Source organism: Crocodylus porosus, unplaced genomic scaffold, assembly GCF_001723895.1.
Source record: "Crocodylus porosus isolate Cpor-Errol unplaced genomic scaffold, CroPor_comp1, whole genome shotgun sequence".
NCBI classification, from domain to species: domain Eukaryota; kingdom Metazoa; phylum Chordata; order Crocodylia; family Crocodylidae; genus Crocodylus; species Crocodylus porosus.
In genome coordinates, this window is record NW_017728921.1 from 2,761,108 (window position 1) to 2,787,780 (window position 26,673).

At 44.3% G+C, this 26,673-nt stretch overlaps 2 protein-coding genes and 1 long non-coding RNA gene across 15 annotated transcripts in view; 1 reads left to right on the forward strand and 2 right to left on the reverse strand.

Annotated features, from left to right (window-relative positions):
* The window catches only part of LOC109312638, a 5,966-nt gene extending 4,881 nt beyond the window's left edge, over positions 1 to 1,085 (forward strand). Inside the window, exon 4 of the long non-coding RNA XR_002101882.1 lies at positions 998 to 1,085. This is a non-coding gene — a long non-coding RNA (uncharacterized LOC109312638). The remainder of the gene's footprint in view (positions 1 to 997) is intronic.
* On the reverse strand, positions 310 to 11,641 carry VPS33A (VPS33A, CORVET/HOPS core subunit). Its single transcript, XM_019538737.1, has 13 exons — positions 11,520 to 11,641; positions 11,324 to 11,389; positions 10,652 to 10,779; positions 9,870 to 10,059; positions 8,008 to 8,124; positions 6,844 to 7,018; positions 5,904 to 6,097; positions 3,023 to 3,149; positions 2,744 to 2,811; positions 2,056 to 2,193; positions 1,307 to 1,444; positions 985 to 1,153; positions 310 to 750 (listed from the first exon to the last, which is right to left on the reverse strand). Exons 1-13 carry the CDS (start codon positions 11,619 to 11,621, stop codon positions 557 to 559), a joined length of 1,806 nt encoding a protein of 601 aa, XP_019394282.1. The 5' UTR covers positions 11,622 to 11,641; the 3' UTR covers positions 310 to 556.
* Positions 11,642 to 13,352: 1,711 nt separating this feature from the next.
* Positions 13,353 to 26,673, reverse strand: part of CLIP1 (CAP-Gly domain containing linker protein 1) — a 68,418-nt gene continuing 55,097 nt past the window's right edge. For 8 of the 13 annotated variants that reach the window (XM_019538745.1, XM_019538752.1, XM_019538743.1 and 5 more), the window contains 8 exons: positions 24,982 to 25,034; positions 21,810 to 21,830; positions 18,262 to 18,379; positions 17,609 to 17,768; positions 16,470 to 16,519; positions 15,738 to 15,743; positions 14,399 to 14,523; positions 13,353 to 13,896 (listed from right to left, as the gene is read on the reverse strand). In XM_019538745.1, coding sequence (XP_019394290.1) covers positions 13,674 to 13,896; positions 14,399 to 14,523; positions 15,738 to 15,743; positions 16,470 to 16,519; positions 17,609 to 17,768; positions 18,262 to 18,379; positions 21,810 to 21,830; positions 24,982 to 25,034 — 756 coding nt within the window. In that variant the 3' untranslated portion in view covers positions 13,353 to 13,673. The remainder of the gene's footprint in view (positions 13,897 to 14,398; positions 14,524 to 15,737; positions 15,744 to 16,469; positions 16,520 to 17,608; positions 17,769 to 18,261; positions 18,380 to 21,809; positions 21,831 to 24,981; positions 25,035 to 26,673) is intronic. The other 5 variants (XM_019538751.1, XM_019538749.1, XM_019538748.1 and 2 more) reach the window with 3 other exon arrangements.

Sequence of the window (26,673 nt, forward strand, 5' to 3'; positions counted from 1 at the left end):
CGTGGAGTCAATGACGACTCCAAGATCCTTTTCCATCTCCGTGCTGGCAAGAGGGGAGTTCCCCAACCTGTAAGTGTGGTGCCGGTTCTTCCTCCCCATGTGCAACACCTTGCACTTATCAGTGTTAAACCCCATCCTATTCTCATCTGCCCACCACTGCAACCTGTCAAGGTCAGCTTGTAGAAGCAGCATTGCTTCAGCCACGTAGCACAACACTGCAGAGTTGTTCTGCTGCTTACAGCAGCAGCAGGGGACAGACCAGAAACTAGCACCTTCCCTCCACCTAGCTCCAAGATCACCAGATGCATACTTTAGTCACCATTTATTTCCTCTCCAGCTGCTTGTGGCTTAAATACAGTGTTCTGTACAGCAAGAACAGAACAGGAAATGCGAGGAGAGAAGTGCAACCATGATACCGGCTAGTGCAGAAAGGACAGTCCCCACTCACAGTCCGTTCTCCAACTACTGCTGTTTCTCTTGGCCTTTTCACATCCAGCTGTGATGGCCAAAGACAGTCACGTCCCAGGCAGCCTTGGAAGGTGCTGATGCTCCGATCCTAGAAAGGGGCTGGCTCCAGCTTCTCCATGAGGGATTTGATCCAGCTTGTCCCATTGATTAACTTGGTGGTGGCGATGATGTACTCTGTGCCTCCATCTTCCATCTGGGACAGAAACCTCAGTGCTGCAATCTCTGCATAGGTCACACCTCCCAGGAAGAAGACCAGAGTGACACGGTTCTCCCCATGCTGACCTATATGTAGAGGGGTTTGCAGTGCATCAGTCAACTACATGAAAAAATGGGGGGAAGGGGGTGCAAAGAAACAGTGCTAGTAGGAGGGGGCTAACCCAGGCCTGGGGCCCATGCTGCACTGCCCTCTCTGCTCCTCAGCTCCCCCATCTGCAATGGGGTGACTACAGTGAGCGCCCTGGAAAAGCTATGCCTGCTTATTCCAAAAGAGAAAAGATGCCACACGCAAGCTCTTACGTTTTTTTTGCAGGCCCGTGGGGAGCTGCTGCCTCTCTTCAAAGTGGGGGCCTGGGAGCATCTTCAGAACCTCTTCTATGCTACGCCAGCCCGGGCGTGCGAGCAGCTGGGCCAGACGCACACTTAATGGAGCATAACCACTGTACACATAGGAGATGTCATTGGGATTCTGGGGAAGGAAGAGAGGGGAGCGTGACTGCAAGTCAACAAGGTTATCAGACTCACGGAAGTACAAGACAACCCCTACACACACACACCCGCTGTTGTGCACAGGTCAGTGTGTTCAGGGCAGACCAGTCAGACAATAAAATTCTCAGTTTACCTGTTCATTAACATCATCCATCCACAACCGCAAGGTTTTTCTGATGGTTGGGTAGTTGTTTCTTCCACTTGTCTGAGATTTTAAGAGTCCAGCTTTTTCCAGGTTGTTTAAAGTCAATATATGTTCATAGCCGTAAGTCTGTAACATGAAGATGCAGTGCCAGTCAATATATATGCAGAGGTGAAACCAAGCGATTTTTACACCAGCTCCTTCAAAGGAAATGAGCAACTGGGTGTCCTCAAGTTCCCAGAGCCCTCACCAAGGTTTCCTGAGTGACATGCTTTAAACAAAACATTCAGTAAAACAATTCTGGTATTTTAAGACTGTGTGATGCTACTTAGTGTGCAGAGTTGAAATACATGCTCACAACTACCTACCTTTTGTCAGAAAGCAAAAACTGCAGATAGACAATAGACTAAAACATGAGAAAAAGCAATACCTAGTTTCAATAAAATGAAGCAGTGAGCTACTTTGATTTAAAATGTTCCTCAGGGAGTAAATTACTGGCTGTAAAACTTCCCCCCTGCACTCTCTCAGATACTAAACAATAGCGTAAAAACAGACAGGCATGGATGCTTTTGTCCTGTCAGGATTTACAAATGGTGCTTAACTTTGTACACATGAATAGTCTCAAAGAAATCCCCAGGATCACACACCTGAAGAGGTGCAGGGGGTGCAGCTGTCTAGCACTGCGGCTTTAATGTGGCTTTGCACTGTGATTTATTGACTCTGAATAATGACAGCCTGACCTGGATAATCTCTCTCTTATAGTGGTCCAACACCTTCTGTTTGAGCCCGCTGTTGCATACTGACTGCAGGCAAACGAGTCGTAGTATCTTGATCAATGGATGTTTTTGAGCGATGCAGTCTTCAACATAATTGTTAACCTATAAAACAAATGAGCTCTGAGAATTTAACACACCTGAAAAAGAAGCTCCTAATAGTACAAGTAAAACGAAGGGGGATGCTTTCATCTCCACGTCAGGCACTAAAGAGCAACAGAACAGAGGTCGCAGTGGCAGTGTAGGCAGCTTAGATATTTGCGTAAGAGCCCTGGTTCCATGTCACAAGCAGTAGTGACTCCATGATCAAGCCTTGGGTCACATTTGACAGGCTGGAAGCAGTTTGCCAGAACTCACACTAGCCTCACCCTCACACCATCCATAGATCACTGTCCAAGGCAAAGTGCAGGTCTTTCAGGGGAGCCAAGGCTCAGACTGACAACCACAGCTCCCCAGCCCTCCCAGGAAGTATGCTCAGCACCCTGCATCCCCTCCGTCTGCAGGGTTGCCTGGTGCATTCGGGAAAGCTCCCAGAACTCTAGCACTGAAAAGCAGTCAACCTCTGTTCAGGCTTTTCTCTTTTAAAAAGTACCCAACCTTTTAGCAAGGCATCACAGAAGTCTGTATCTGCAACAGAATTAGCCTTGCAACTCACCTTGTCCGTGTCTATTCCCGACATAAACTCTTGTTCCACCGTTAAATTATCAAAGAAATCTTCTGATGCTAAGATGGAAAGGAAATCAATACATTAGCACATCAGTACTTAAAAATAACATTTAACATTTCCTGTGTTAAATGCCTTCAGTAATTCTAGTTTTAGTTACATATAGACAAATTTGGCACTCAACAGTGGAGTGAATTAAACTGCATCTCTCCCCAACAAAAGGTGCAACACAAAACCAGCTGTAGAGGGAAGACTTAGAAATTCACTCACTAGTAATGTCTTTGATTAGCTCTGCAATTGAGGTATGGTTTGCCAGAGAACTCCTTGCTGCCTGCATGTGGGGCAGCTGTGAGACAAACTGTTTAATCTCTCCAACTGTTTTCGCATGGTGCCTCTCCTAAGGAAACACAGCGGTTACAGCTTAGACAGCAGCACCTGTCACATCACTTCATCAGCAATAGACTTTTGGGCAGAAGTTAGTGCTTTGTGTAAGCAACGGTGAAACACATGAGCTTCGTTGCACAGTTTGATTTCCTTGCGCAGTATCAGTAATGTCTGATCACTGGACAGCCGGTCCGGCTTTGCCATTGACTGAAATAATGCTCCTGCTCCCCGTCAACTGATAGCACAGTCTCCTACTGCAGCAGGAGAAAATGCTCAACCATGACCCTGGAATAAATTTTCTCTACATATGGAGGCTGCCCCTCTTACTGCAATTTGCATCTGGACTCTACCCTACTGTGCAGTCCAGCCAGGGACCAAAGAGGGTGTAATCTGCACATTTATTAATTAAGCCAGATGACTGTCCTCTGAAGCTGGAAGGTATTACTATACTTCTTCAAGAGTACAGAAACCATGGCTAGAGTAACCTTGTCCCAAGGGCTTAACGTACAGGAGATGTCAACCAAGTGGATAAAATACTGGCTCACATGGCAAATATTACATAAAGTTCTTGTCTGTAGTGCTGTCACATATGATGGGAATCCTTCCAGAAAGCAGAGGAATAGAGAGATGGAACACTAAGCATCTCAGTGCTCTCTCGCCCTGCTTTGTTCTAGTCCAGAAGCGGGAAACAATTCCAGCCTTGGAGGGAGTAAGTGCAGAGAAGAAATTCAGAACTTAAGAACTCCCATTACAGAGCAGGGTCAGATGGAACAACAGAGGCAGGCATCAGGGCTAGAGCAGGGAGGTGTCAGAAGTGTGTGTGTGTGGGGGGGGGTTCACATGCTGCCTGCCTCTAAGCCTGTCAGTCCTGGTTCAGTTTCCTCACCCACAAAACAGAGGTACCACTTAGCTCTCTGCAGAGGTGGTGGGGCCAGCAAGCCCTTTGTGGACCATCACCCCCAGCTGAATACTCAGGCAGACTCAGGGCTTTCACCTCCATTTGAGCTGCCGTGCTCTGGTGCCATGTAACACATTCATAGAAGGGGCTGCCCCCCAAACCACTCCTCAAGCTGCCAGCTCACTTGCAACACTTCCAGGTCTGCCTCAGGTTCTGTCATACGCTATCTGCACGGGATCAAGACAAAGGGCAGATACAGCCTCTTGTGCCAGAATAATCCAGAAGTTTGCATGTTGCCCCCCCGCCGCCCCCGGGCCTATCCACATCTTTTTTAAATTTAAATTTGCAACAAGCTTCATTACAAATAAACTTGACTAAATGAGAATGATCTACATGGGCATGTGTAGGCAGGCAAGTGCTAATGAAGTCTGCCATTTAAAAAGTCCTCTGCTGCTGATGTGCTGCTGTTTCATTATCACCCATTACATCTGAATCTCTCACATCTCTTCCGTCCCCTTCCACTGTGAAGTACTTTAAACTCTGGGAGCTTCCAGCACTAATGCCCCAGTAAATAGCTATTCCTACAAGTTCAAATTCGAGTGCGCTCTAGAATTTGATACACAGTACATCTACTTTGTCTTAAGGCTGGCAGAGGGGAAAGCCAAATACTAAGGGAGTTAGCATGAGGCTGTGCAGCAAAGCCCTCAACAGCTGAGAAACATGGGAGCTCAGCGCAGTCCTTCAGAGTAGAGATGTCACAGCACACCAGATCACACAGCTCTGGGAGCCACGAGTCTCTTCCCCGCTCTTCCAGTCACGCTTTTTCTGAGGGCACACTGTGGCAAACCACATGTTCATGCCTGAAGGTAACACCTACACAGCAAGTCCTGCCTACCACAGAACTGCTTTCACATTTCTTGGCTGTTCAGTGCCCAATGTCACTGCACAAATGCAACTTTCAGCCACTGCATTTCCTGGGAAGGGCTGCCAGCTCCTTTCTCCAAGGGGTCCCAGTTGACAAAGGTCAACTGGATGGAGTCTTTCGATGTCTGCAGTAAGTCCTACACCCAGCTGAAAAGGTCACCAGCATCTTTTAGTTGTGTGGGCTGAAGGACAATCCCTACATGCGACTATGCACAGGGACTGTGACAGCACCTGGAGCCTCTAGGTAGGGTCCCAGCCTGCCAGGCCCTGTGTACACCCGACACCATGACAAATCTGTGCTGAGTCTGCAGTTTGAGAAGCCTGCATTGCAGCCCGGTTGCCTCCCTGGTCTTCTGGCCCCACATTCCTCAAGCTGCCAGTTCTGGTGCTTACAATTTTGAGGACAGCCAGGCCAGTACTGAGGCAGGAGCCCAGAGCACCGTGCTCAGCCACACCCCTTGGATAAGTCACTCGGGGTGAAACCCCAACACTGCTGACACAAGGGTTTTGTCCTTCAGGTCTGTGCTTGAGCTCCCAACAGTAAGAGGAATCTAAGGTGCTCCAGCACTGCGTGAAGGGAACCAGGCACATGCCCCAACTGTGGTACTTTAACATACTCTCAGCCTCATTTAGACTGTAAGTCCTAGAACAGGTTTTCCCCCTCGTGCTTCTACAAAGCACCTTCCAAGGTGTTAACAAGGCTTTAATTCAGGGTAGACCCTCTACAGCCTCTTAAAATAGGGTTTTCATTTGAGTCCCTCAAACACCTGCAGGCTGAGCGACACAATCTGGATCCCACCCGCTCAGTTTTCTATGAACGGGCAGCTCAGGAATAAAATGCCAAGCCCATGATAGAGCAGCCACAAGATCAGACAAACAGCAGGGCTCAGAACAGACTCACGGGCTGACTGCAGATCCAGACACCCTCCTGCCTACAGCACCTACCTCAAAGGCTGCAGATATGACCTTGGCCTTCTTGCTCAGCACCGAGCCCACGGCGTTGAAGTTCTTGTCCCGGATTTCAGCGTACAGCTCCTCGGCAGAGTTCAGCTGCAGCTTCTTAGGCTCCGTGGGGAGATCCTTACCACCCTCTCCCTGCTTCTTAGGGGCAAATTTCTCAGGAGGGAGTTTTACATAAGCTATTGATATCAGAGACGGACAATGACGGACACTTCATACGCCTGACATAACCCCAAGAGTTATGACAAACCGCTACACACAAAGCTTTCCTGAGGCAAAAATGCAGCTCTCCACAGAGAACTTAGAGTAAATGGTTACCGCACAACTTGAAAGAAGTATTCTTGCCAGGGATGAGCTGATTAGATCAAAAGGGGAAAATCCCTCCTAGTCAGGCAGAAACCACACCGAGATAGAGGGCATTTGCCAAGGTGGTAGCTCACTCCTGGGCAGGTGAAGAGAAGCATCCTACACGCTCTTCAGTGCAGCGTGGGGAAGTTACAGGTGCTACTGGCTTCTGGCCTAGGGAGCTAAGGGGACGCACCCCGAGTCATTTGACAAATGATGGGCAGGGGCTGAGGCTGGAAGCTGTTTACTGTAATGAACAGTGAGGGAAAGAGAAGTTTATATACATTTCCTACTCCAATGAGAAGTACACTGGGACTGCTAATGCCAGCACACAGACTCATGCCTCGTAAAGGGCAGGGGTTCAATTAGTCTTCACAAGAAGCAGGATCTAAACCAAAGTTTCTAATTGCCTCAAGCATTTACGCCAGCCCTTCTCTAATGAGGTTTTTCTCACCCACCCCCATCTCAAACTCATCTGGAGCAAAATTCCCTTTGGCACACTGCCACTTCTCCCAGCTCTCAGGAATTTCACCCTATCCCCAAACCCACAGGGGCTCGCTCTAGGTTTGTCAGTACTTACTGTTCTGAATTCCATAAATTTCGTCAATAAGCCCTTCATATGTAAGCTGAGTAGCCAGCGGCGTCAACAGATCGACGTTGCGGTCCAGCAACAAGAGGGTATCGAAGACAGGAAATATTGAGTTCTGGCTTCCAGGGAACTCTCTCTTCATCCTGATCATCATATTAGCCACATGCTGAAACAAAATGTTCCTTGGTCATGGCTCGGGGGGGGGGGGGTGCTATGATGACTAGATACACCTACATGTCTTAAGAAGTAGGGCTAGTGCAGACCTTCTGAGGTCACCTGCTCCAACCCCCTTTTCAAGACAGGTTCATCCCTATCCCCATCTCTATTGCATGTGTTTGTTTAATTTACTAGAATTGCACAGAAAGTAAATGGCAGGAATGGCAAGTTGCAGGTCTGTTACAACAGGACTCAGAGACAGGAAGGTGCAAACCAAGCCACCCTACGCTAGCTCTTGCTGTGACTACGCTTGTAACCCTCTCCTCTACCCGCCCTCCTTGAACACGGGAAGTTCAGAGGAGATGAACAAAAAAAAGATCAGGCTAAAGGGACTGCCTTACAGCCAGAGACCCAAAGTATGAGACGCATACAACTTTGCTAAGTGTTGAATAATGGGCAAGGATAAAGGCAAAGGTGGTCTCACATGACGGCAAAAGGATACTAGGAAAAATTTACATCAAATGCAAGGGAAACTTCCTGACAGCAAGATCTGTTTGTCTGCAGTCTCCTAGAGGAAGCCAAGAAGCCCAGTTACTCAAGATATTTGTGAATGGACAATGCGCTCTAGAACCACTGGCCAAAACCCCTTCCCTCAGCTCTCCTAGATGTTAAAACAGTCGTGAAACAAAAACATTCACTGGCTGAATCCCTCTGAAACACATGAGAAGAGGTGTTAATCTCAGCAGCCAGCTGACATTTTATACAGTAGATAACTATTGGGAGAATTTAAAAAAAATGTAGTTAACACTTACGAAGCTCCTTATACTGCTCAGAAGAGTAAAGTCCTCAGCAGGAGGCTGAGTGAGATTTCATTTGACAGGAGCAAACTGCAGCTTATGATTAAGAGCGTCAGTGAACCATGCACATACTAACGACAGCTACACAAGCACAGGAGGGATTTGGCAACTAAGACATGGAGCAAGATAGAGTTGGTTTTACCCTTGCACACTCGCCCTTCCCAAAGATCTGTGGGATTGTCCCATAAAGCGCCTGCAGAGTCATCAGGCCCTTGGCTGCGTGGTACAGACTTGTCTGGTCACTCTCCAAGTAGCATTCCTGACAAGGAAAGGAAGGTTAAGAAACAGGCCATTTCAGAGGCACCATCACCACAGCAGTACAGCAGGCTGAATCAGATGGGTCAAGGGACTGCTAAGATGACTCAGATTCTCCCACCTCTTTAAGCCTTGGGACGAGCAATCCCCAACACACCTACAGGTTTGGTGGCACCAAACTAACTAGCACCACAAATGAAAGGGACCTGGGGGTAGTAACAGACCACAGTATAAATATGAGCTGGCAGTTTGATGCTGTAGCCAGCAGGGCAAATAATACTCTGGCATGCATCAATCAATGCATCTCCAGCAAAACTACGGAGGTGATTCTTCCACTCTACTCAGCACTGGTGAGACCACAGCTGGAGTACTGCATCCAGTTCTGGGCACTGCACTTTAACATGGACAAGCTTGAGAGAGTCCAAAGAAGAGTCACCCCTATGATCAGAGTCTTAAAAGGCAAGCCGTACAGGGAAGGACCTGGGACTATTCAGCCTGAGGAAAAGAAGGCTGAGAGGGAACCTGGTAGCACCTTACTGCGACACTAGGGGAGTACATGAAGGGCTCGGTGAGCAACTGTTCACCAGGACACCTGGAGGGATAACTAGAACTAATGGCCACAAACTCCTGGAAGATTCAGGCTCAACATTAGGAAAAACTTCCTCACAGTCAGGGTGTCCAGACTCTGGAATAAGCTTCCTCCAGAGGTGGTACAATCGCCTACCCTGGAAATCTTCAAGAGGAGACTAGACAGTCAAATGACTGCCAGTTATCTTTCCTGCTTGGTGCAGGGGGCTGGACCTGGTAATCTTCCGAGGTCCCTACTGGCCTTATGATCTATGAAACCTGGCCCAAGTCAACACTAACACAGAGTTACGAACTAGTCAGTTGCTTAGCTTGCCCAGGGACACAAGCTGGCAGAGGAAGTTTCCTTTGGATGAAGGAGGTTTATGCTCCCTGGCCATCTCTGTTCTGCAATTGACAGGACAGCCATCTCCTGTGATGCCAACCGTAGACCCTTTCTGCACCAAACTTAGAGCACGGAGCCAGTGCAGGTTCCAGCTGCACACACATGGCCCCATGGGACAAAAGTCAGCTTTTAAAGGGAAACATGAGATGAATCCCACTGCCTTCCCCTCAAAGGGGGAGGGACATGCTCACATGGAGCAGAGGAGGAGGAAACTTGTGATGGGTGCAATGATGAACTAGATTTTTATTTCTGGGAAACTGCTGCTGTGACCCCTTCCCCTTGCACATCCACAGCACAAATGCTAAAGCAACACAGCTTTACTGCTCATGTATCTCAGGTGAAATGGGAACCCACTGAGTCATACCCAGCACAACTCTACACACAGGGGGCTCTTCTTGCTAACACATTAGGCCTGAACACATGATCCAAGCAATTAGTTTCTGTTCAGAAACACTTAGCTCATGAACCTTGTTACTTTATACTTTTCCAATCCAGCATGCCACTCTCCGTGTGCTGTCACAGCATAGCATTGCTGGGAAGCCACTTCCTCCCTCTCTTTCCAGTGGCCAGTTACAGAATGCGTCACCAAGTAATACATGCTTCCAGGCTCTGTCATGTTCCAACACATCCTCTGTGCTGCTCAGACAATTCAATTCAACAGGCCTGTAAGCAGAGATGGCAAGAGGAAGCCTACAGTAGGTTTGTGCCACTGAGCAATCAGTCCAGGGGTTCCTGTAGTGCAAAGTATCTTTTTCTCGGGGGGAGAAATAAGCATGTACCTTGAATGCACTTTCTGACTCCATAGACAACAGGTCTCCATCAAATGGAATGAGGTCCAGACTGTACTGCTCTTTGTGGATGAAGGACCCCAGAACACCCTGGTCCTTCAGCCACTGCTCGCACAGCAGGCTGCGACGGGGCACGAACAAGATGTGGAAGTCCCTCTGCGGAGAGCGGCCTCGGTCTTCACTGGAAAAAAAAGTCACCATGGCAAGTTACAGGAACAAGCACAGCAACCCAGTAAACACAGGCTGCGGTAGCTCAGATCAGGAGTACGGAGCACAGCACCTGAGCAAAGGGGCACTGACTTCTAGGGAAGCAAACGTCATCTACAATTTAGAGCTCCTGCTCATGGGCTTTTGCTACATAATGTTTTACAGCATTTACCACCTGCAAAAAGGTAATGGTCTATGGGGTAAACAGCAGATTTGCATGATCTCACACCGCCCAGAGCCTGTGGTTCAAATCTTGGCCTCTCAGCACTTTACAATGGACAAGCCTTTCCAACTAACCTACTGGATGAGGGACAGAGGTTTCCCTTCACGCCTTTTGCTAGTCTGCCCTGTCCTCACCCTCAAGGGAGCTGCATTTCTGTGCTACAGGATGCATGTCCCTGACTCTGATCCTACACAATTTATTGCCAAAACAGCTGAAATGCACCTAACTCAGGTTGTTTGGAACTGAAGCTTGATGTAAACCAAAAGGGGTGGAAAGTGGAACAGATTTAACTCCTTGAAGCCTTCAGAAATGGCTATGGTCTTTCAGCCAGAACAGGCTTTACCTGAGTATATTTTCAGTAATTATATCCATGAGCTCTAGCCTGGGCCTGACAAAGAAAATAATGTTCTTGACATCAGCTGTAGGCAGGCGGCCTGGCTTGAGGGTGAACATCTTCTCCACCTCATGTTCCTGCGAGGAAACAAACCACTGACCAGTCACTGCCAAAAGTTTCCACGGAGACTGTCGCAGCGAACGTTTCCCAGGCATCCCTCCCCGTCTAAAGAGGATGTGGATCTCCTCCTCTCCTTCCCCAGACTGACTGGGAAAGGAGCTAGTTTCACGCGCCATCGCTCTCCTTGCAAAACCAGGCTGCCGCTGCCCGCTGGCTCGAGGGCAGGGCAAGTCAATCAGCAGCAGGGCAGGGAGGGGGTCATTTAAAAAAAAGGCACTGCCTGTGGCTGAAGACTGCGTGTCTTTCTCTGCTCTCAAAACACCTCCGTGCTCTGCTTCCAGGCGTCAGCAGGAGAGTGGCAGAGGCGCTGGCCACCGCAAAGCTGCGCGGGTCTGGCAAGGCCGAGCCATTGCCCAGACTGGGGAGTCGAAAGGCAAAAAAGGACAGCAGCTCGAGGCCGCTGAGGAGTGACCCTCACGGTAGCTTTGGGGCACGCATGCACGCACACACACATGCACACACGCCTTTCACGCGCAGGATGCGAGCAGCCCTGGCGTTTACCTTGAGCAGCGAGTACTGGGCGATGAGGCCGAAGGGCCCGGTGAGATACTCGTCCCACACGATGGCCTGGGGAGAGAGGAGAGGAGAACAGAGCTGAGCTGCGTCGCCGCCCGCGTGCAAGGCAGGGCAGGAAGGAGGCGCCATCCCCAGACCAATGCCGCCCGCGAGGGGAAAGGAGGCGCGGCGCGGCGCCCACCTTGGAGCCCGCGCACTTGTCGAGGAACTCGCGCAGCTCGCGCCGCCCGGCCTCCCGCAGCGCCGTCAGGTTGACGCGGCCCGAGCTGAGGTGCGCCGCCATGGCTGCCGCTCACGTGACCCACTTGCCACAACCGCCGCCGGTCACGTGAAGGCGCCGGACCACGTGACCCCCGCCCTCCCCCGCGCATGCGCACCGGGGCCGGGGGCCGTGCTGCTAGCCCACGTGGTTCTCTAGCCGCCCCCCCCCCGTTAGATGCTTAGCCAGCGGGGGGGGGGCCAGCCCCGGGCGGGGCCAGCGGCTGGGGCAGGGGACGCATCAGCGCCCTTTGGTTTCTTTGGCGTGGGAGCCGGGTACCAACCAGCTCTGAAGTTGGGCAGCGCTCCAAGCACTAACTTCTGGGCTGGTGGGCTTTAGGCAGGTGCCCTGTCTTCACACAGGCGGCTGGTGTAAAATTTACTGCGCCATGCACTAGGCGACTGCATGATGTACGTAATGGGTGGCAGAAGCCTGAGCTGCCAGCGGCGCTGCCCCGGGCGGGGAGAAAGGAGGCATGCGACACAGCAGTGACAATAAACATTTATTCAGGAAGGTACAGGAGATGCCATTCTTCCCGTTAATACTGATTCCCTGCGTTTGTTCCTGTTGTTTCTATAATACATTCATTGCCCAGGATTTAAAATGACTACAGAAGATTTACTTTATACTCATAGGCCAAATACGCAGTTGTTCATTTTGAGAAAAAAAATACATCAAAGGCATATATATATATATATATATATATGTGTATATACACACAGTTGTAGAAGAGTCAATCCCAGATCTCTGGTACAGGTAGCAAGGAAGATACAGTACAATTTGTTCTTTTTACATACACCAGAAGACATTCAAAAGAGAAGATTTAAACCAAGCTGAATCAGTGGTTTAAAGCCACTTTGTTCCACACTTGCTCATGTTTGAATCGCACCTTGCTAGCAGTAGCTCCCCCCCCCCGACAAAGCTTTAGCTATCCATGTAGTGAGGTACCCAGAACATATCACTATTCCATCAGGTTAGATTTCTTCACCCCTTGTTTTTGGTTATAACAAAATCCACAACTGGTAATTTTCCATGATACATTCATCTGAAAATGAAACACAAAAACTGAAATAACCTGTTTTTGAGATGGACTTGACTGAAAACCTGCTATAGAAGGCAAATTTGCTGGAGAGATTCTCACAAAAAAAGTCTCTTCCAATACTGAGGTGGTTTGGTTTACTTGTTGACTTCCAAGTAAAGCCATGTAGTCACGCTGTAATGTTTGTCCCATAAACAGGTCGCATGAAGAATTGAATAAAATTTAAAAATGTGAAAGAAGACACTTTTTTTCCAAAATATAAATTTTAATATATATTTATGTATATACACACACACATACACACACACACACACACACACACACACACACACACTGTATAGAGCAGAAATAATGCAAAAAAGGGATGTCACACATACTGCAGTAAGTGTGCACAGCATAGTTTTCTAATAAATCCCCACAGTAGCTTATGTTTTCTTACCTGTCTCATGATTTTAAGTCTCACACTGTAACCAAACAGAAATCAAGGCACTACTGATAGGTAGTGCAGAGCTCGTGTTCTTTGATCACGAGCACAGTAAAATAGTTAAATGAGCAGATGAAAAATAAAGATGAAACATTTCTCAACTCATTCCAGTGTCAAAAGCTTAAAAATCTAAATGTACAAATGCAGCCTTAAAATGTTTTAGTGCAAATATCAAAATTAACAGTATAATTTTAAGGTATTTAAATAAGCTTTACCATACTATAGTGCTTTGCTCCTATACCTTTTTCCCATAGGATAATGTAACAGTGTAGGGGACGTTTTTTTTTAAAGATGGGACAAAACCAAAAGTTGGGAAATAAATGGCAAAAAGTCATCTATTAAATTATGTATATTTCACTTTAGTTTATTATGGGGGATAATAGAGTATTTGTTAGCGGAGAAACAAAATATCTATAGGTTTGCTGATTCCAGAGTAGGTGGGAGTCAAGAGCCATTGTCCCTTTTCCTGATGCCTGCGCATACAAATGCTGGTGGTGTAAAGTGTCCAATTAGTGCATACAAACAAGATTTGCTTTCCTGGCCTTGTATTGGGTTAGAAGGTCTCATCATCATTGCAATTGGTTGTCCAGTGCCCAAACACCTCGCAGATGTCACAATAGGGGCGCTCTTCTTTTCTGCTGCCATGATAAGTTGAATGGGGAGGCTCATCTGACATCTGTGCCTGAGTTGGACAGTCTTCTGTGTCATGGAGATCAAAGCAGTCACAAATGTCACAGAAGAGGCGAGGTTTCTTCTTCGACAGGCTTTCTTCCTCACTGTAAGATCAACATTAGCACAAGTTAGGTTGGATATTCTCTTAATATAGGAGGGGTGAGGGGAAAGACCAAAGGACATCATTAATTGTTTTGTGCTGCTTAAAAATTACAGGTTATCCTATGGACTGCAAGCAGCAGAAAGAATCAGTACCTTTCAGAAAAAGATTCTGGAATTGCTGTTCCCCATTCAGTGATAGCAATTTACCTTAGTCATTGAATTAATTGTTGCAGTTTTCATACACACAAATATAAACCCACCATTTCAAAGCCACTCATATCCTGGTTTGGAGGGGCCAGGCCCACATTTGGGCGCAATAGCAAATGAAGGTGTACTAATATTTCCCCTCAGCCTCTGTCTAGCCACCCAGGTCATGTAAGGAAGGAAGCTATGCTCGCACTGCATGCAACAAGGCTTCTCTGCTAACAGACAGGTTCAAAGCACCAACTGCTAGTGCCACCAGCAAAGCTCAACCCAAATCAATTTTCCACATAATATTTATACCTGTCGTAATTATTTATCTCCTCTTCATTGCCATTGAGAGCTGCTTCAGACATTGTTTCCACCTTCAGCTTCAATTCTTCATTTTTCCTCTGAAGATCCACTATCACCGAATTCAGGAAATCAATCTGGGGTGTTTAGAATAAAAGACAGTTAGATTTAGGATTGCACAGTACAGCAAACATTAGTGAAAAGAGACTGCAACATATCAACATGCAGCACAAACATGGCATCTGAAAGCCACAGAAGAGTTGCATTTGCTTTTCACCTTTAAACGACCACAATGGCACAAGGCAAGAGCACAAGGTTGGGCATCAAGAGGGGAAGCTTACAAACTAGTAACAGCTCAAGGAGCATGCCTGAGCTGTCAGTGTAAATTCTGACTGGGGACTCAACAGTTTCCACCCAACAGTTTGAAATGAGTTGGTGGACAAGTGCCTGTAGCACAGATCATCTTCCATGCCAGCTGCTGTTGCAAGCTGTTTCAGCAGGACTACACCAGTTCCTACAGGAAATGGGGAGGAGCATGAGGGAAGCCTAAATTGCCAATGTCCATGTTGTACCTATTCTACCATACGGACAGAACATCAATTTCCAGACCATCAGATTTTCTGGAAATCTGAGAAGCCTGAAGTAAGGAAATAAATTCAGTATTGATAACCCAGGGAACAAGTGAACCAGAACATGGCGTTCTGTTCCATCCTAATACAACCCCACTTGCAGAAAAGTGAGGACTACCAAGACTGCAAGCAAACTGAAATGTTCATGCTATTTGTCTCTCTAATGGTTCAGCAGGCCCTCCTTTAAATGGAGCAGTACCTACTAACTACGTAACAGGCTAACAGATTAAACCTGTATCTGTTTAGTGTCTGTCTGTGCCCAGATCAATAAAGAGCAGAGGTAAACTGCTCAGCTATTGTTATATAAGCATTATTTAAATGCATTTGTGGAGAAACATTAATATTCTACTGAAATGCGCACACACGCACACACACACGCACCCTTCTATGATTTGTATAGCAAGGTGCATCATTCTTATCCAGCTCTCATGCCTCCTCTGGTCCTGCCCTCACCAGTCAATGTACCATGGAGAATCACAAGTGAAAGGAGTCATTCCCAGAACCCTCCCCTCCAGAGAGCAGTAGAATGGCACAGAGCATGCATGCTCTCTGAACAGTCTTCCAAACCGAGTCTGAGTTCTCAGACTGGAATGCAGACATTTGATTGCGCTGTGCAGAAACACCATGTAAAGTCTTCCCCACAGCTGAAAAGAAAGTAACCAGTGTAATACCCAGCAAATTAAACACAGCTAATAAAAAAAGCAGAGAAAGCAGAAACAAACCATATGCTGATTGGAAGAAAGTGTTGCCAGCAGCAGATGAAAGCAAGGGACATGAGGAGGGGGGAAAAAACAACAGAAAGAAACCGGTGATTAGTATGTTAATAATACTGTTACTTATCTAAACACATGCTATATTACCAGGAAACAGACCTTCAGCTAAACACAACACTCTAGTTAGATAACTCACTTCTTTAAACAGGGTGAAATTTATTCATTGTTGTGGGCACTTTTGTTATAACCTTTTCTCCAAGGCATTTGTCTTCATGGGTGGTAATGCAGATTGTACATTATATTAACAAAAATAGTTTGATTGCTTAAGTACATTTATGCCTCTTTGTATAATTTGTTGCCTAAGCCTTTTACTGACCACATACCATTTATATCTGAGTAACTGCCACCCATCCACTGTTCCGAGTGAAATGCTACAGGTTGATTAACAAGCAGCTTAGATGAATGCGTTCAAAAGTAGGCATCCAAGGTAGACACCTAGACACAAGTGGCTAGATTTTATGAGATGGCAAACACCACAATTCTTCTCAGGTCAGAGGCTGATCATTAGAACTGACAAACCAATCTTCATTCCTGCTTCACAGGGAGATTGGGGAGAAGAGGTCAAAAAATATATCAATCTGTTATAACCCTGTTTAGATAGCCATCAGCTTTGGAAAGGTATTTAACTCAAGTACAGGCCACTACAAGTATATTAGAGAGCATATATTCCAGACCAAATACCTGGCTCTCCTTTGCACTTTCTTCTTGGAGTAGATTAGCAGCAGTGTCACCTTCAAAGAGAAAAGGCAGGCATTAAGATTCTGCAGCCTCACCATGCAGCACTGGTTCAACACCAGAAATCATACTTTATTTGCTGCACTGTCCCCGGTACTCTCATTTTGAGATATTTCTAACCGCTCAACAGGAGACCCCAGAGTTCTTGATGTGAACCTACTTTATATTTCACGCTGGCACCTTACACAGAAGCATTTTCAGGACTTAATATTACTTGCACAGTGATTACATACTTCAGATTCCCTAAGAGGAAAGTAGTCTGGGAATGGAGGCAGAACATGTAAAGGACTTGGCCTATATAGCATCAGAAATCAGGGAGTCTTGGCTCCCAATACTGTGCTCAGACCAGGTCTAATTGCTTTTCAGGGAATCCGTGAAGAAGTTTGCAGGAGTCGTAACAGAATTCATGAAAATACTCTCTCTCAGAGTGGGGAAAAATTATACAGGCAGAAGCTGGGGATGCTTGTATTTCAGGCAAAATTCATTTATAAAATGCAAGTAGGAGCAACTGGTGACAACAGCAGACCATGTCAACAGCTTTGTGCTGTAGCATAACTAGGGATGTGTGAAAGAGGCACCTGCCCCAGGTAATAAGCTAGGAGGGATGCTGAAATCACCCCCTACCACTACAGTGTCTGCACCCTGGCATCATTGTCATGCCAGGAGCTTCAAAATTGTTCCCAGCTGCAGCTGCTTGCTTTGAAGAGCAATGGAGCTGGGGTGGGAAGAGGATGAAAAGCAGCAGCTCAGCTGGGCCTGTTTAGAAGTTTGCGGATGGGTAAAGCTGCTGCTCCCTTCCCACTCAGAACCTGCATTCCTCACCCCCACACCCTCCATGTGCCCACCCCCACCTGCAGGGTTTGCCACGCCACTGGCTTTGTTCTGGACTGAGTCAGATTTTCTTTATTCAAAAGTCTCGCACACAACTCTAACCGGGTAAAGCTACATCTCTGTAGAAAGGGGTTTCAAACATAATAAGCCCCCTCTTGACATGCGGGTTTGCAGGTTACAGCAATGGTATGGACATCTTTGAGAAGACGAAAGCGGAACACATTGAAGCAGTAAGTGAACTGTCTTTGTTTTACCTGAGGAGCTAGTTACAGTTAAAGGCTGTTTCTTGTTCTCTTTGAGTTTCTGCTCCAAGTTCTTCACCTTTTCCTCAAGTTTCAACTTATCAGACTCCAGTGACTGAACTACTGACTGCAAGGTTTTTGCAGAGGCATTTTCTCCACGGAGCACTGTGATCTGCAATAATTAGAGAGACAGTGTAGGAAATTTGGAGGAAAGTCAAATGTAATAAAGGAAAACTGGTTGTAGCAAATGTTAGATTATCGGCTTGTATTTTTTAGTGGTAAACATATGACTAAAGCATAGAAATCATTAGGCATACCACCTATGTTTGATCAAAAGAAAGTAAAGACAGAAACATCAGCCTACACTTCAAAAACACCACACTCAAACTAGATGTTTATATCCATATTTTAAACACCTAAATAAGAAAGTGACCTAATTTTCGTAAGTATGTAGCACCAGTAACTTGTAAAAAAAACAATGAAAACTATGGATGCTCAGTGCCTCTTATTTGGAATGTATTTAGATACCTAAGCAAAAATGTAGAAGCTCATATCTTTAGAAAAAAACTGGGAAAAAAACTGTATCTTTCACAACTCATTTATAAAACGTTAAGAAAGGCAAAGATCCACGACAGTCTAGAGTAGCATAATTCTAAAAATGATACCTCATTTCTGAGTTTTTCCAGTTCTGCATCTTTCTCTGTGATCAAGGCACTAGTAACACTGATGGATTTTTGTAAAGAAGCTCTTTCTTCATCAATTTCCTTTTTAAATGCAGATTCTCTAAAAGAAAATCAAAGGTTCAGAAATCATCTAAAGAAACTGTTAGGTTAGGCCTGCTTAAATCAACCCAAGAACGTTACATTTTAAATTAAAGTATCAGACTAGTGTTAGAAGTTGTTCTTAAAAACAAGTTTCAGTTCTATATTTGACTGAGAGTTTACGTTTGAAAAAAATAATTTCGGATTGTACCACTGTGGAAACAAAACAAAAAGTTTACCTATGTAGACACATGCCAGAATCTGCATATCATCGCATCCATTTGAATTTAAAGAAACAAGTTAATAGATTTGGGAAATACAGAATTAAAAAACCATGTTGCACAAGATGATCCACAAAAACCTAACTTCAGAGTTTTGTTACTTCTTGGAATAATTATTAATACGCAACAAAAAGTACATGCAAAGCTTATTATACAGTCATCATGCAAAGCATTGATGATGCTGGAAATATCAGCTGGTCCTCACTAATTTCAGTAACTTCATGAATTCCAGAGAGATACTTTCAGAGGTTACTGGGCCTTGATAACTCTCATCTTAGCAGAAGGTCACTGGGAATCTGTTTTGCTACATGGAAGAACACATGAAAAATAAAAACCTGAAGTGGCAAACCACAACGCTTGCAAATGCTTGGTGCATCAGAAAAGCACTCCTTTTTATATTCATAAGCAAATTACTACAAAATTAACCCAAGAGTTAGCAGGTGATGTAAATCAATACTGTCCAAGTACCAGGTTTAAAATTAACCTCACGCTGAGACGGTTTTGAAGCTCCACCATCCGAGCGTGTGGATGGTGAAAGGAATGTTCATATCGTCTGTCGCATCCAACGATGGAACAGCACTGAGGAAATCATTTACCTGCTCAGTATCAAGGAAATCTAGCCTTTAGTTCTCCAGCAGAATGGGGATAGCATCCCGTATTAAGGGATACAGCAAAGTCTTGCATTTTAACCTTAACAAAGCTTTCAAGTGCATCCAGGCGGAAAGCTTATATTTGGACATGAGCCAGCTACTTGCTATAGAAATACTTCAAAATGGCAAAATAGTGTTTTTGTGACAGGCCATATTTCTTAAAAACTGAACCTTTCATTTAGGCTCCTAATCCGTATTTAGCCATTTAGAAAAGTGGCCCAGTTCCAGAACAATGGAGTACACGGCAGCTTCGACCAATGCCCTTCAGCAGAGACTGCTGGGTGCTCCCTGCTTCTGAAAAATCAGGCCTCTCTTCTGTGTAATTCTGAGAACCACAGCCATATTTTTCCAAATTCTTAACAACCTTTCCTTTTGAAACTTTAGAGGTAACTGTGTTGAATGGTTCTCTCATATGCTGCTTTCAGTAGAAAAGAGGCATAATCCTTAAGGAGAAAGAACAACATGATCATCAGCCAAGTAACGAAATACACTCAGAACATGTTGGGACTGCTCAATCTCCAAGTGTGGAACACTTCCCTACATAGCACACTACACATTAGTTAAGGAAATACTCTTTGGTCCAGGTTAAAGATTTTTAATATTCATGACATCTACTGTTAGTGAGGCCCAGGATATCCAGTCCATGAAATACAATCATCTCAAATGACTCAGAATAAATAGAAAACTCAACAATGAGAGCACAAGTGCTGTCATTCTTTCATTGTTAAGATTATGTTTATACTCAGGAATGGAAGCAGTAAGTGGAGAATCTGGGGTTTACAGACAGCATATACCACTCAAGACTGAGGTTGATTTTTTTTTTCCATGAAAGGTTATACTGAACTGCTGACTAAGAAAACTCTTTACAAATATAAATCTCTCCTTTCATTAATAAAAAGGGCAATGGCACTTAATGCATCTCTCAATTGTTTCCACAAGCCCTGATTCAGCAAAGCACTTCACACATGAGCAGTCTTGCTCTCTATTAAGCACATTCTTAACTGAACTAGGGCAGCTGTGCAGTGGGAACAGGGTATAAAAGAGCAGCAGGGCAGCAAAAACCTGCATGGGTTTGTCAGGAGTTGGGGAGCGATGGAATGACAATGCTATGCAACTCCATCAACTCATGGGGCATTTTTGTATATATGTGTTCTGGGATGCAGCACCAGGTGGTTTAATTAGTGAGCCATACTAATTAAGTGTCTGTGCATCACATGCATCAGCATGCCTGTGCTGAAAAATGGTGGCAGGGTGCTTTGAACTAAAGCTCACTGAACATGTTTTAGTTCAAAGCACTCCACCACCATTTTTTCAGCAGGGGAACGCTGATGCACGCGATGCAGAAGGCGGCTGGAGTGCGTCAGAGCAGGCTCCCCACACATCTGTAGGAGCCCATGGAGCCATGGCTCCATAGTGCACGTGAAAGACTGGAGAAAGGGAAGCTCTGCCATGCAGTTACTGCTCCTGGGGGCAGAGTACAAGTGGGTTTGCCTGGATCCTTTGTGCTGGAGTAGCAAGGAGACCCCACATTGACTTGTCTCATGTTCAAGGGCTTAGTGCCCAACACTTCAGCTTCCTAGCTAAACCTTTATCTCATATAATGTTTTGTCTGGTTCTGGCTAACTTGTAGCACTAAACAAGCAAGTTTAAGCCACGTGAAGCACTATGAATTTTACAGCCATCCACACCCACACAAAACTCTGGACATCCGACTATTGTGTTAACAGTTAAAGGGGACATGCAGCATAAGCAGCAGGGTGTCTGTTACTTAAAGGCAGGTAAACCAGTGGGACAGTTTTCATAATGGCATAAGTGTCATATGTGCCATATTTATAATGCTTTTAACTGATATATTATACAAAGAAAGGGAGAGAGGCAAGAGGAGAGAAATCAAAAGGAGATTAAAAGCCCCTTTCCTGTACCATTGACTTATTGTCTCTAGGAAGAACATACTGATTCACAGATCACTCAGACATTCTTAAAGGACAAATGGAAAGCCAACAAATATTATAGGTATGTTACATTGAGCCTTTTCACTTGAATCCGAATCACGATACCCTTTCAGCGTCCCCAGATAATCCTCCCAGTTGATAATCTCAACTTCAATACCACCTGCAATATCAGTGGCATTAAGGATACTTAAACTTGAAGGATGCACGCCAAACGTGAATTAGCTATATATAAATGACTTGCAAGAAAAATTACGTGCATAACACTTAATGACCATCTGCAGTAAGGAGAAAACTGTTGCATTTAACATAACATTCATCATTCCAGACCATAAGTATCTGCTTACCAGCAGGACCCAAGAGTTTCATATAGCACATAGATGTGCAAAATTATTAACATTTTATGCAATCATTCCAAAAATGCCAGGAAAAGAACACCTTTATGAGGAGGGGCAAACTACACTCTGCAAAGTATGTGAAAAGTATGTGGTACATGGATTACTTTTTGCATAAAATTACCCAGATTCTTCCCTTACTACAAAAATAAGAAATTCCAAGAATGAAGCAAGTACCTTAAAGTGTTACTGGGCAAGCTTTAAAAATGCAAGATAACAAGAACCACATGTTAGAAACATGGAAGAGAAATGCAAAATACTGTAAGGAAGAACGAAATTTGCACCGAAAGTTTTCTTTTGTTTTAAAAAATATAGAGATATATATATATATATATGTATATATACTGCTGAGTATTTTACAAAACAAAAGCAAGACACTGAGGGACAAAGGCAGCCAAAATATGTACAACAACTCTACTTAAAAAAAATTTATTTATTGTAACGTGGATAGACTTTCTTGAGTCTTACCATTAAAGACACACAGATATAGCAAAGGAAGCAAGGGTAGGAAAGGGAAGAGAGAGGAATGAAATGAGTATTGATAAATAGCGCAAGCTCAAAGACAGTAAGACAGTTAGCAATCCACAATGAATCTAATGAGCTGAAGTAACATAGAACCCCCTTAGTTTTAGATTAATAAATATCAAATCTCTGTCACTCTTAACTGGAATATTTCATATGGAAAATTCAACGACAGAGAACTCTTATAAGTGGAAGGTAAGTGGGGAAATTGTTCTTAGCTGGATGCTTGGCCCAATTAAAATAAAAGATGTCTCTGCTTCTGTATCTTGGAAGGGATGGGGTGGGGCAGGGCAGGGGAGAGAAGGGAAATAAATCACCAGTATTTTTATTGAGTTTCTAGGATTCAGAGAGACATTTTTTATTTAATTAGATCTTATTTTAACCCAACCCTTTTATCTGGTAGCATACAATTAATGTCATATCTGCATATCCTAACATTCAGTGGATTGCATTGTTTGCATAAAAACTGACTCTTGCTCTGCTGCTTGCTTTGGTCTTCATATCATAGCCCATACCAAGAAACAGAGTAATCATCATTGACAAATATATTACTAAGATGCTGAAGTTAAGTGCATCTGTATCAGCAAAAGCAAAGGAAGGTAAGCAAGGATGAGTAAGTTTGGCAATCTAGACAGCCCACAGATTGCACAGATGTCTATGTCTATTTTCGGCAGCTTCCATCGAGAAACAACATCCACAAAAATTATAAAATGGGTTATTAATAAAATGTGTGCCAAAGGACAACAATTTGCTTTCTGCAATATGGGTTCTAATTACACTGTCATTGATTGTACAGCTTTGCAGAAGACTACCCATAACTGTACCCTCAGCTGTATTTTTATTTGTTCCTCTGCTGTCATCATTTGATAACAACTTTCATATCTGCTGTCGGGGCAACAAGCCTAATATTTTCCTAACTATGATCTTGGAGAATTTAAAGATGACCTTCAGTTTTCCCTAAGCTCCCCAAGTTGGAGCTCTCAGAATATACCAATGTTGTGTCATCCCTCATTTAAGGAGGATGCCATCCTAAAATTAACTTAAGAACCCTGTATTTTCCTTGAGGCTGTTTTCAGTTTTCCACTACGATCCGTTTTCAGATAATTCTATACTGTCAGAAGTATATTCCACCCTGGAATGGACCCTATAACAAAAATCTGTTTAGATTGATATACTCTCTCTCTAATTTATAATCCCCGTCTCCAAAATTATTTTAAGACACACTATGTTGATTGCATTCTCCTTGTAACCCTTTTATAAAGGCCTCGTGTTTTACAAGTTAAGTTTTTCAAACAAAGGAGCTGTTGAAGGCTACACAGTCAATCACAGGGCCCTACTCCTTTTTTCTCTGCATGTGTCAGGGACCTTTTGAAACATTAGGGTTCCCCCCCCCACCCTGCAAAGAGCTTGTAAATCTGAGTTTTAATATGTATTCAACAGATGGACCTTAATCAGCTGCAATGGAGGCAATACTATTTAACCTTCTAATTTCTTTCTGTATTAGGCATTCCAGAGAAGATCAACAGCTAGTTTAAACTGTCACTGAAATCAGATGAACTATAACAGTTTACACTACTGAAGATGCATTTCCCTATAGATTTTATGAGGCTCTCACTCTTCTCATTTCTCCCCAAAAGTCCTGTGCTTAAGATTTTAGGTGTTTCCAGGTATCGGATGATTCTAGTGATCAAAGTTAAGATCTGATCACTAGAAGGAAGTTAAGACCCGAGTTTCAGCTTATCAGATCCTTAAGCTACATGAACCTTTGCTGATGTAATATTAGACATACACACTGGTCTCTGGAAAAGTGCTAGATGTAAGAGAGTAGGACACACTCGAAAGGAAAGCAAATTATGGGGCCAAAATAATATAACAGGGCCAAAAGATAGAAGAGGAACATTAAGAATCTGTCTGAATTTTAAGATGACTATTGATACTCTTTGCCATTAAAGCTATTTTACAGGGAATTAGAGGCAAAGGGATTTGTATTACTTTATTGTTCATTTTTAACCAGAGAATCAGGTCTCTGAAAAGCAGCACCTTTCCCCAGCACTTTATACAATTTCCTCAGACAAAAATATTTTTAAGTGTAGTTCATATCATGAGACTTGGATTCAAGTGAATTTTCCTTTACAAATATTATATTAATCAGGAATAGACTAACTTTTAGACTCTGAGAACATTCATTGGATAATGATTCCCACAGGGAGACCCTGGTAACCTAACCCAATCTCAAGGGAGCCAGAAGTAGGGCTGATAAACTACAACCAAGCACTCCCCTAATTAATACCCCAAACTGTGGAACACTGGACTAAAAGCTGTGTCGCTGCCTCCATATACATTTCATAATGATAACCTGACCCTGCACAGTACTAACATTTTAAGCTATTTATTAAGCACACCATTCATTAGGGCTGCGTGTGTACACTTGTCAGATCTATAAGCCATCTAATTTTTGAAGGAAGACTAAAAAACCACTAAGCTATTTGGTTGCTGAAATCAGGAGAGTTTAGCATTAGTAAAATGCAGGAGACATTTAGCTGAGCAGGAGGTGATAAATACTAGAGTTAAGTGCTGCTGAACATGTCCTATTATTAAGCCAATTACATTTTCATTCAAATTCTAGTAAGGAAAACACGAAAAATATTGTTTGCATACATTTGTTAGTGTTTCATCAACAACATTACTTAAATGCCACTCTGCAGAAGTCACAACACATGTCACTAGCATAAGAAGAGCCATGTTTTCCCTGAACTATTAATTTTGCATCAGATTTTGCTATATTTTCCATAGGACTAGACTAGAACACACATCAGGAAAAGCTTACCTCTTTTTCATCTCTAACAACTGGTTATTGAGTACAGATCTCTCCTCTTCCAGCTAAGGAAAAAAACACATACAAACATAAAAGGTAGCAGTTAGTGAGCACATTAAGGATCAAATGGTTTTTTCAGTTTAACATATCCTAATGTATGCAAATTTGTAGAAGCTACTGGACCACGAAATGCTTTCAGCAAAAGTAATTAGCTTTTTCCAAGGGCAACACAGATATGATCCCAAATTGCTCAGTGAGCAGGAATATTCACTAGAACACTTGTGAACACAGCCAGGACCCGTCAGCACAGAAAATGGTCTCCAGTTGTTCCTTCAGCCTGATTCAATGAGTACGCATCTGCAAACTATTTGAGCTTGAGTTCAGGCACCTATAGGCTCATTATCAATAAAAGCTGTGACCATGCTCACCACTTTTGTGCCATGTTCAGTGCAAAATGGCATGTGGACTAAATCTGACTTTACTAGAGAGGTAAAAATCTATATAATATCCAATCCAATGAAATCCTTCCACATTTCAGTAGTCCTTGTTTCAGTACCAAATAAGCATTATCTTGGGTGCAGCGTTGGTAAGGTTTGGAATACTACTGAACTGAGCCCTCTGGGGAATGCTAGGGGCAACGGCACACACCCAAAGAAACTGCTCACAGCAGCAACCATGTCTTCCCTCTGTTTAGTTTCCAATCACATTTTTCTAAGATTTGTAATGAAAACCCAAAGGGGCTGTGAACATACACATTTTAAACTTCTGTCCACTTGATCTTAAATGAGGTACTAAATGAGAGCAAAGGGTGCCTGCTGTCATCCAGCCCTATATTAAACACTCCTCACGTGGATTATTTACTACGGCATTGTCCAACTTCCCAATTTAGGACTTAGTGCTGGGGTGCAATGTCAAAGTCCTTGATAGAACAGCAGCAGAAGGGAGAGAGAAGTCAACCTTGTGAAAGAGCCTTCTGACAGCAGCAATACAAGCTAGGGTGAGATTACTGCTTGCCGTAATGCTTCTGTGAGCCTGCTGGAAGTCAAAAATAGAGATTTCACTGACGGCAGAGCGCACGCCCCATGTTACAGAGGATTTTTTGTCTCACTCCTACGCAGAGGCAGCTTACATTATTGCTTCGAGTATCATGCTTCATATACACTACTGAAAAGTGGGGAAAAGTGGGGAATTTGGAAAGAAGCTGCATTCTGTTTGTGAAGTTTCTTCTCCAAGATATATTTTTAAATTGCCTTCCCTCTTCTGTGCGTCTTCCTCAAACTATTAGATTAAAAACCTTGCACATCAAACCCTTTTATGTTGAATCTTTTTGGACTCGCTTTCCTCCATCTGCAGGCATCATTTGCAGCTCCCCACAGGCAGCCTACACAGCTTTAGCCTCTAACCAGCAAACAATACAGTCCAGTGCCTGGTTGCTTAAATTTCCCCTGGCATGACCTAACTTCTCAGAAGCAAGGCTCTCTATCCACAGAGTCTGAAAATCCCTGCAAGTCGCATCCTTCAGCAGCCATGCCCATAACAGCCAAACCTCGGTATCATTTCTTCATCAGGCACAGCCACCTCGCTCTCACTTCAGCTGCCTTTTGGAAAAACTTCAAGGGTGTAAGAGCTTCCCCCACACCAATCAAGCCTGGAAAATCCCACAGCATTTACGACCGCATAGAAATAGAAGGTAAAAGATAGATG

Bases quoted from the DNA above. Each gene is read 5' to 3' on its own strand.
- VPS33A (XM_019538737.1), bottom strand. From the start codon at position 11,621: ATGGCGGCGCACCTCAGCTCGGGCCGCGTCAACCTGACGGCGCTGCGG. The intron at 2,812-3,022 runs GTGAGTGAATTT...TTTCCATCTTAG, and splicing joins GCTAATCAAAGACATTACTA to CATCAGAAGATTTCTTTGAT. The intron at 2,194-2,743 runs GTGAGTTGCAAG...TTTGTTTTATAG, and splicing joins CGGGAATAGACACGGACAAG to GTTAACAATTATGTTGAAGA.